At 40.5% G+C, this 10,198-nt stretch overlaps 1 protein-coding gene across 5 annotated transcripts in view; it reads right to left on the minus strand.

Annotated features, from left to right (window-relative positions):
- MYO3B (myosin IIIB) overlaps positions 1-9,785 on the minus strand; it is a 207,580-nt gene extending 197,795 nt beyond the window's left edge. For 2 of the 5 annotated variants that reach the window (XM_062604655.1, XM_062604652.1), the window contains exons 1-3: positions 9,637-9,743; positions 5,558-5,623; positions 5,311-5,350 (exon numbers count right to left, since the gene is read on the minus strand). In XM_062604655.1, coding sequence (XP_062460639.1) covers positions 5,311-5,350; positions 5,558-5,564 — 47 coding nt within the window. In that variant the 5' untranslated portion in view covers positions 5,565-5,623; positions 9,637-9,743. Of the gene's footprint in view, positions 1-5,310; positions 5,351-5,557; positions 5,624-9,636 lie in introns of all 5 variants that reach the window. The other 3 variants (XM_062604653.1, XM_062604660.1, XM_062604656.1) reach the window with 3 other exon arrangements.
- Between the last annotated feature and the right edge of the window lie 413 nt (positions 9,786-10,198).

Here is a 10,198-nt window from a genome sequence, read left to right on the forward strand (position 1 = left end):
CTCTCCAGCTCACTTCAAAAATACAAGGAGCACCTGGGTTATGTGGGACACACACAGCAACATGCCAATGAACATGGTCTGTCTTATGAAAGATCATGAGCATGGAGATAGTAACCAAGTGGATGATGAAAAGACAAAGGTGAAATCCCCAGGAATGGTAGGTTAACGTAAGAGCTTGCTACTGGGGAGCAGGGGAAGAAGTGGGACAAATAAATCTGTTTCAGAAGAAAAGTATAGCATGACTTCTTACAGATCTAAAAATACACTTTTGTGTAGTGAATTCTTCCCTCTATGCCTCTGAGGGACTACAGTAATTAAGGCAAACACCTCCTTCAGAGCGCCACCAAGTTAAATAAGTCATTTATTGAGCCCTTGCAGCACTGCAGTGCTGATTGCTGGGTTCCTCTCCAGCTGCTTCAGCAGGTTCCATTCTACTGCCAACTTCCTGACTTTCAAACATCTCATCTGCAGCCCTTGTGTTGCTTTACAGTGCAATTCTGCTGCTGGCTCTAGGTCCCGGGGGGATTCCAGTTTCACTTTGGTTTAAGATTGTACTACCATTTTCCTGCCTTGTGCTTGTTATTAGAGCTTTTGCCATTGCTCCCTGAGGAACCATCTGTAGTCCTTGCTTTCCAAGTGGTTAGGTATTCCCTTTATTCTCTTTCAGACAGCTCATGGTAAAATGCAGATAAGAGTTGAAGAGAAACACTGCTGCCAATACCCAAATTTGTGCAATACCCAAGTTTGTGCATGCATGTGTTATCAGCAGTAAGTACAGGTTAATCAGATGTCAGAGCAAGCTGATACTACCAATCAAAAGAGAAACTCAGATTAACTATCTCCACAGAACTCTCTGAAAACTGGAACCTACTAGGATGTGGCAGCCACCCCACGACTCCCCACTTCAGGAACACTTTGCCAGGAATCCAGAGGAATGACTGCAGCTTGTGGAGGCAAATATGAGGAAATCTTAAGATAGCTGTATCAAGATACCTTAAGGAAGTGCCAGCATTGTAGCATCCTTGTCCACAGTTGTGAACCTGAAAGCTAAAACACTGTTTTCCCCATTTTGATTCTCATGGAACTAATTGGCTTGCAAAAGATGTGCCCCAGGACAGAACAGACTATTACATATGGAAAGACCACCCTAATTTATGAAGGGAGAAGAGGGTGTGGATTCTTCACCACAACTGCTTATAGCTGAAAGGACATTATCTGATTTAACAAGTACTCCAAATTGCATTCTTAGTTGTTCCTTGTAAATGTTGCATCCTCAGTCTTTCAGCCTGCCACAAAGAGCATCTGCCTTTCAGCTCAGAGAGTGGATTAATTTTCTGTTCCAAATGCCTTTTCACAGATTAGTCAAAAGAAGGTGTCCATTTCACAGCAGCCAGTTCACTGTATGAGGGTGTGAAACCAAGCACATTTTCTCAGCAGTGCTGCTGTGTAGTTCTCAGCTGAGCAACCTCATGCCATCACAAATCACCATGCCAACACCTTTTGCCCAGCTATTAAATCAGCTAGTTTCTCTGTATTACAATATATGCACTATTACAGTCAGTAGCCATAGTCTTTCACTCTTGAAAAGGGAAAGAGGGCAAACCACTACCAGTGAGAAGCAACTTGGCCTATTTACATGAATCACTGATAATAAACTTTAGTTTATTGTTCACTGACTTCTGCAGACCCTCCAAAACCTGCCAGCATATAAACTGCTTCTGTTCTCGGGACCTATGAAAAGAATACCAGCAAGGTATCTCCACTAACATCACCTTCCTATATATTATCAGCTGCTAAACTCAAGTCACTTTCTTTGACTAACACTGGTACTTCCTCTACATTTGATGATAGTATGTATGATTTACAATACAGCGATCAGTTTAGTTTTATAATAGTTTTTCATTGAAACAGTGATCTTGCCACAAAACATGAGGCATCATACCAGACACATTTATGAGCAAATTCCCTACTCTTCAGCATATTCAAGGTATTTGTTGAAAAAGAATATAAAAAAGCTGAAAAATATCCTTTTCATTAAATGAATGGGGGATTTTCCCTATAATTGCAAAAGACTTTTTAACTGTTTTACAAAAGTACAAAAGATAGGTGATTGTAAAATGCTCTGTAACTTTTTGGAGATATACTCTTCTTTCCTGAACTCATTTTTAATCACAGGAAATTTTTTGAGTCATGTACCATTACCTGACATACTTATCTCGTCTTATGATCTTTCCTGGCTGGCCTCTCAGAGCCATTAATTTAATGCTCTATCTGCTACAGTTGCTCATACTGCAGGCGACATTTACGTTACGTTTGTTTCCACAAAAGAAAATGTATTAGAAAAGATAGTTTGACAGGTCTTTATATCCACTTCACAAGCTACACACAAAGTATAAAGATCATCCATGTAACTACTGACAGAAACGATTAGAGAACAAGTGAAGACAACATGATGTGCACCAAACATGCCCACTTCTTTCAAGTGAGATGGAAGTAATCCTTAAGCCCTCCAGTAAGTTTAAAGTATAGTGTGAAAAACCTACAAGGGAACACAAAAACTGCCATCCCACTTTTAACTTTTTACAACTTCTCCTGCTTCATACCCTCAGACTGAGTTTATTCCCCATGTATCCAGGAAAACTGCTAGCAACATCTATATTACATACTTTCAATATCAAAAATGTTCCCTTTTCTTTTCCTTTTGTTTCAGAACAGGTTTTATACCAATTATTTAGAGGAAACACAACCATGTACCAAATAGCTCAGTGACAGGTCCTTTGGACATGCTATCAACACGACAGGATTGTCCCATGATGGAAGTGAAGTGGATACTGACTACATAGTTGGTATCCAGACTGCCTAGCTGGGATACTTAGAGATAGGAACCTGAAGGAGAACAGCTTCTGCTCTCCCTATACCTCCAGGTTTTGCTGGCTAATCTCAAAGTTAATATATTACAATATATGCATTTGCCCGATGCCTAAACTGAGGATAGAAGCAGAAGAGAACACTGAATGAGGAAACTCTCCACCTTGCTGAAATGAGTAAAATCCTGCTTGAGTAGGAAAATATTTATGAAAAAATTGATAGATTTTTTCCTTTTCCAAGGAGTAGTCAGTTGTAAAGATGAGACCCACCTTGGGGTCAGCATTACTCTTCTAGCTCTATGCCTACCCAGGAAACTAAAAAGAGCAGAGACAGCACTCTTTCAAACAGTTTTAAGCAGCACTTCTTGCTCCAGATTTCAATGCCAGGAAGAAAATTTTCCCTAAATATTTCTATGTTTTCCATTATTATCCACAAAAAAAAAAAAAGCCAGAGATGCCTCTACCTTCTTACATCTAAATATTTTTGTGCACAGCACACCATTTACATACGAATCTCAATTGGTATTCATTGTCAGGCTCGGAGCTGAACTCAAGCAGCTCACTGCAGATCAACTGGCAGGATACCTCCCCACTACAAGGTATCATAAAGTCTTTATCCAAGCATTTACAGTATGCTGCTTATTAGTGACAGAGTCCTCCTAAAGAACTGTTCCACAGAAACTTCTATCTCCTGAAAGCTTTAGTTAGAAAACAACACACCTGCAACAAGGAGATGTATAACTGCAGTTAGCAAGCTCACCGAGGTCCAAATGTGAGAAAGAGGGAAGGCTGGGAAGGCAGCAAAAAAGGTGCAGTTGCAGACCTACAAGTTCAGTACAACCTCCATGGTAGAGCTGTAACTATGTCAATCAAGGACAGAGTAGAGGGTTTACTTGGTCCTACAGCAAACCAATACACCTGGGCCTTAGGGCAGCCTTACAAGAATAGGCATCACTGCAGAAGTCCAAGATCCTCCACCTAGTCCCAAAATGTTTATATATTTGCAAGTCACAAAGCATTTTGGAGAGGAAACTATGGCATACAGTACAGATCACTGTGCATTCTATAGATGTATCTATCTTGCAAATACAGCTTTGCCAAGGACACAGGCATCTGCTAGCTAATAGGAGTCAAACCTTTTATACACATGGATAACTGCATACCTCTGCAAAAATGTGCTAATCTAACTAGATTTTATCTTTCAAGAGAGAAGATCACCTTAGCGTGACAGTGCAAACTGTCTTGTCATTAGCTTCATGATCACCATGACTTAAAAAGAGCTACTCTTGTTACTTATACACATACATAAGAACCTATGCAAGACTTTTTCTTCTTTTAAGAGCAAACACTTAGGTATGTAAATCCTCAGTTGGAAACTGCGTTACCTACAGCATTAATATTCTCAGTGAGCTGATTTTTCTTTTTAAAATTTTTGATAATGAAATCCCTGTGTTTCATTTCACAATAGGTTGACACTGACAGGGCCATGAATCCTGATGGAAAGAGAGCTACCATTTTATTTTTTTGGCAAAGATCGTCAGCAGAAAAAAAGTATACCATGAGTCAATTCTTCAGACAGGAGTTATAATGAAAGTAGTACAGGCTGCACCCTTCACAACCCATTCTTTCTTATAATATCAAGGTTGTAAAAGCTTATTCATCTTCCAATACTGGAGGCACTGCCCATCATCAAAACCATCAACACTACAAACTCGTAACTCAAGACTAGCAGCTTTTAAGGTATGACTTAACACACTCACTCTTTTGAAAGAAGCTAACAGGTAAGGCCTATAGAAACTAAGCACTGTTATTTTCTTTCAGAGATGAGGCCAAAGAGTTCCCTAATAAATATAACTAAGACTTTTACCAGTCACAGAGACCTGTATTTCACCAAGACATGCACCACCCAGTTCAAAAGTCTCTCTCTCTAGCAAGTAGTTTCTGCACAGCAGTAGAAAGAGAAGTGGCTGAACGAGCCCACAGTCACAAGGGAAGTTCTACCCTTAGAGAACATTCGCAAATGGAATTAAAGCTTCTACTGCAACCTGAGTCAAATACAGCTGTGCTACTACAAATGTATGAAGGCCACATTAAGAAGCAACAGCCAGTAACCGTTATTTTTAATTACAAGTTCTCAGTGAGTAATTTTCTTTCACAATGTTCTTGGTGTTAGGATGAAATCAGGAGTCAGCTATTTTTCCTAGCTTGATAACTTTAATTTCATTACTTGAGAAAGAAAAAAAAGAAAAAGGTTAAGAAATACAGCTGCAAGCAAAGCAATGCTTCATAGCTACTAGCTGACCATCTGTAAGGTAATTATGACGTGTTAGCAGAATGAGACAAGGACTTATCTATTCTATGGGAAGGGAGTCAGAACAACACAATACATTTGTTTTTTTCTCCAGGGTGCCACAGAATATGACATTTGAAAATTCTTTCTTACCTATTCCAGTTTGCTTCAGGACTTGCTTTGTTCTCAGCTGCTGCAACAACAAATACAAAAGTAAAAGCTTGACAGCCTTCAAGACATTTGAGATCTTTGGCATTTCTCCAGCTGTTTCAAAGTAGAGTTAGCTACCCAAGCTAACAGTTGTTGACATACACAAACCCAACTGCTTGCATTATAATGCTATGCCAAAGCTGATAAGTGACAAAGGAGAATAAAGTGAAAAATTAAAGTTTGCACTCACCTGACATAGCTCCTGTTGGCCATATGCTGGACTCAGCAAAAGGTAATGTCTCTCTGAGCAATAAACCTAGAATAGGTAAAGGCTGAATTATTAACAAGAACTTGAGGAGGTCTCAAAGGCACATGATGAATGAAACAGAAATGCAAAACTTACAATCTGATTTAGTTTGTAAAGGGAACTTAAGAGGCTCCTGAATTCTTTCTCAACTGATCTATTTCAAACACTAAATGGCATATGGAAAGAAGCAGGATAATGCTTTACTGCAATGCAATAAATGATGAACACAGTACCCTGAACTGCCTTCATACCAGTCTCTCACAAAGTAGAATTTAACTAAAATGGAAATATCTGGCTTCTATCATATGGTCATTGTATACATTCCCATTCCACTGGTCACCTCTCTTTTCCATCGTTAACCACTAACATGCTTCCAACTCTGGGTTCTGTCCTCCAGCTCTTTGTACCGAAGACCGCAGATGTGCTCTTTAAGCAACTTGTAATGTTGCTGATATAGTCTCTAAGTTCACACAGTATTTCAGGTTTAAAACTGGGTCATCCAATTAACTCTGAATACGGCACAGCACAGCAGGAATGAAATCTATGGATTTCTGGGCAAAGGCTGGAACTTCTTTTACATAACTTTGTGTCTTTGCTCACAGCAATTAGAAAGTACCAACCAACATAAGAAACCTTGCCAGGATGAAAGGAAAAATTGACATCAATTTTCCCTCTCAAGAGAATACTTTCTAGTTCCTCTGTATTCTGTTCTGCAGAATTCTTATTATTACTTGCAGTGCCATGCGGCAGATACTAATGAGTAGGACAGCATTCAGAAAATGACATAATCTATTTGGACACTTCACATTGCTCCATCTAAATGTTAAGTTCCTAATTTGGGGGAGGGAGGAAGACACAGAACTCATCTTAGATATTCTAATGTGAATACCCACATGGAAGTTGGACATTTAAACTGACATTCGCAACAAGAAAGTAAGACCAGCATGTGGATCTGGGAGAGGGGCACTGCTCAGGAAAAGGACATACTGGAAACTCTTCACATGGCATCTCAGTGAAACTGGGGCTGAGTGCCTTAATTTGCTTACTCCACTTCAATACCTTCCCTCACTTGGAATTCACAGAATGGTTTGGGTTGAAAAGGACCTTAAGATCACCTAGTTCCAACCCCCTGCATTTCTTTCTTATACCCTGTTCTACACTCCCAACAGGTTTGAATCTTAGGCTGGCTCTCACATTTAGCCACAAAGGAAGATGGACAATGAGCTCCTGTCCTCTACAAAAATAAAACCTAGCTAAATACAAGGCAGGAAGTATGTATTTATTAGCAGAAGTGCTGCTATCTGCTTTACAGAGTTGACCTTGCTATTGAATACAGAATTTCCAGTCATTGCACACAACATAGGAATAATAACACAGATTCAATACAAGCAGATCTTTCTTTCACCAGTATGCCCAGCTTAATAAATTGTTGAAGCTGTGAACACTGACACCCTGGAAATTACATCCCTTTCAAGTGTTTCAGGTTGCTTACCAGAGAAATCTCTGGGGGTTAGTGCAAACGCTGCTCTGTGAATTGGATGGATAAACGATTCCTTATTGTTTCTGCTGCAGCAGAAGACTGAAGAAGAGAGAATTTTCTTCTGAATCATTGTCATGGTTTAAAACCAGGCAGAGGGCTCGTTCACTCACTCCCCCCCTCTTCTTGCCCTCCCCCTACTCCCAGAGGGACGGAGAGGAGAATCAAAAAGAATGCAGCTCCCACGGGTTGAGATAAGAACAGTTTAGTAACTAAGGTATAACACAAATCCCTACTGCTACCACCAATGATAATAATGATAAAAGAAACCACAAGGGAAGAGAATACAACACCTCACCATCAGCTGACTGATAACTCGCCCCCCCCGCCCAACCCAACCAAGCACCAGTCTCCCAGCCCTTCTGGCTAACTCCCAGTTACATCCTAGGCATGACGTGCTGTGGTATGGAATACCTCTTTGGTCAGTTTGGGTCAGGTGTCCTGTCCCTGCTTCCTCCTGGCTTCCCCTCCTCCCTGGCAGAGCATGAGGCTCACAAAGTCCTTGGCCAAACCAAAACATCATTGTTATCAGCTCTGTTCCCAAGCTGAAAGTCAAAACACAGCACTGCACCAGCTACCAAGAAGGAGAAAAATGACTGCTACTGCTGAACCCAGGATGATCATGTGTAAAGTGAGAAAGGCTCAAGCAAAGCCAAAAAGATAGTGTCCATGGAGAATGTTAGACAAACAGCTGCCTAAATAGAGTGACAGCAGTAATTATGCCATTATCTCAGGTGGGCTGAACACATCACCAGTGTAATGAATGCACCTCCCTTCACAGTCAGTGTGCTACCTTCAGAACTGGAAGAAGAAAAAAATAAAAAATTGACTCCAGCGACTTTAATTGCCATCAGCCATAATACTGTCAGGCTAAGCAGGCAGGCAAAGAGCCGTTTTCTACAGCCTTACACTTTATCTTGACATTCTGGCTACAAGGGCAGAGGAACAGTGAAAGATGTGAAAGGATATGTGCTATCTTTAACTCTTCCCTTATTCTGAGATATGTGTATCTCACACATGCTCTACTACTAAAAGTTACTCCTTTTATTAATTCCCATCACGCTATATAAGGAAATGTGTTAATTTTCTTTAATTTTCATACATTTCAAAAGAAATATTGTCAAATTAACTCAAACTAGTATTTTCAAATGCGTAGTTCTGCTTTTCCACATATATATGTGAAAAAGCATTCCACATATAAAGTGTAGTTCATTTTTCCACATACAGTATCAGTACTCCTTTCCACACAGCAGGATACAGTCAGTGCCTGACTCCAGGTGGAGAAAAAGAGGACCAGCCAGCAAGAGGCTACTAACATGCCTTGCTCCTTACAAAGCAATAACAAAGAATTAAAAATCTCATACATCCTCCCCCCTTGTCATAATGCCATTACCACAGGCCAGTTTTCAGCTGTGGTCAGCACAAGCTTCTTGCCTGCTGTGCAGCATTCAGATGGGAAAGCTCAGCCTTACACTGTTAGACACTTATCCCAGAGTAGTGGCATTCTCGCCACAGTCATACAGCTTTCCAGCTTTGCCACAAAGAAAGCATGTACAGCCCTACACAACGCATTATTTAGAGAACTTCATTTCCCCAGAGAGGGGGAAATTCCTTGCAGAAATACTGCACAATTAAGCAACGTCAGTTTCTCAAATTATTTTTCAGGTTTCTGGTGTACCATGTCGATCCCAAGACCTTACTTTGTTAATGTTGCATTGTTACTTTTGCTGAAGTACCAAACAAATCAGTCACAATTCATCACCCCACACAAACCACCCTTTCCCCACTATTTATGTCACCTGTTCAACTCCCAAAGCAAGAGCTGTGCAAAGAAGTGAAAGTTGCATGAAAGGTAAGACAAGTTAGGAGGGAACCAGCAGAAGACTGATTTCATGCATTAGATGGTTGTTTCTTCTAAATTTTTACCTGCAGAGCAGTCCCTGCACTTTCCATAAACAGTAGAACAGGTGCTTTCTTCAGCTGCCTAGGCTGACCACCACCTTTACCGTGCACTCTTCTGTCCTTTAGATTCCCCTGCTGCAGCTCCCTCACCTTCTTCTTATCTCCCCCTCCCCATTTTAGGAGCTACATGGCCTTATCAAATAGCACAGTGATAATCCATCACAGCAAACAACTCTGCATATTTGTTTTGTCCCATTAGCACTACGAGGAATACAGCTCCATATTTTAGTTTGTAATGCAGGAGTCTTTACTAAAAATGCCTACTCTGAACTTATGTCATAATTGCCAGACAAACTGCAGCTTGTTAATTCTGCTGCAGTTCAGCTCCGCTCAATTGCATGAAAATTAATTAAACAGTAACAACAACAAAAGAAAAAGTCCTATTCAGTGAAGTGCTGATTGTTCCTGCAGGTGCATTCCCAACTTCCCTGAAACAGCCAAGCCAAAGGTGCCTTTCTGTTCTCTGGCTCTACGTTACTGAAGCTCAGCAGGCAGAATAATAGACAAGAAGTTTAGTGCTCACCTGACCAGTTATGCTCAAGGTTTCTACAAGGCTTTTCTTCACCTCCTCATTTTCTGTTGCTGATCCATAGGCTCTCCTCTCTTCTATTTCTTTGGGGTAGATAGCTAGAACTCATCTCTAGAGAAGAAAATTTTGTAAGAACTAACGAAAGTGAAGCTACAGACATACAACCTATCATACTAAGTGTGCTCAGATGATTCAGATTACACCTCAAAACTAGGGCTAGAGGAAAAAAAAAAATCACCATAATTTTCAATACTTCAAAACCCCTTCCTAAACAAGAGTGGTTTTTGATTACTCTCATAGCTCCGCAGTGTATCAGCACTTTGCTCATTATTCCCTTCTCTTCCATTTCCTTATTGACAGGCGGCTGGTAAAGAGAGTAACTTTGGGTTTCCTGATGCAAAATGTTTCTCTTCCTCAGACAAGCCTGCACTCAGGAGCCCCTTGTTAGCGAGCCTCTCCAGACATACCACAGCAAGAATCGTTGTCTTTGTCAAATGAACTTTTGATTCTGAATACATTTGGCAGAAACACTGCATAACTGGTCCTGGCAGCTCTT

The sequence above is a fragment of the Pezoporus occidentalis genome, unplaced genomic scaffold, assembly GCF_034315485.1.
Source record: "Pezoporus occidentalis ecotype Australia unplaced genomic scaffold, CSIRO_AGI_Poc_V1 ctg88, whole genome shotgun sequence".
NCBI lineage: Eukaryota > Metazoa > Chordata > Aves > Psittaciformes > Psittacidae > Pezoporus > Pezoporus occidentalis.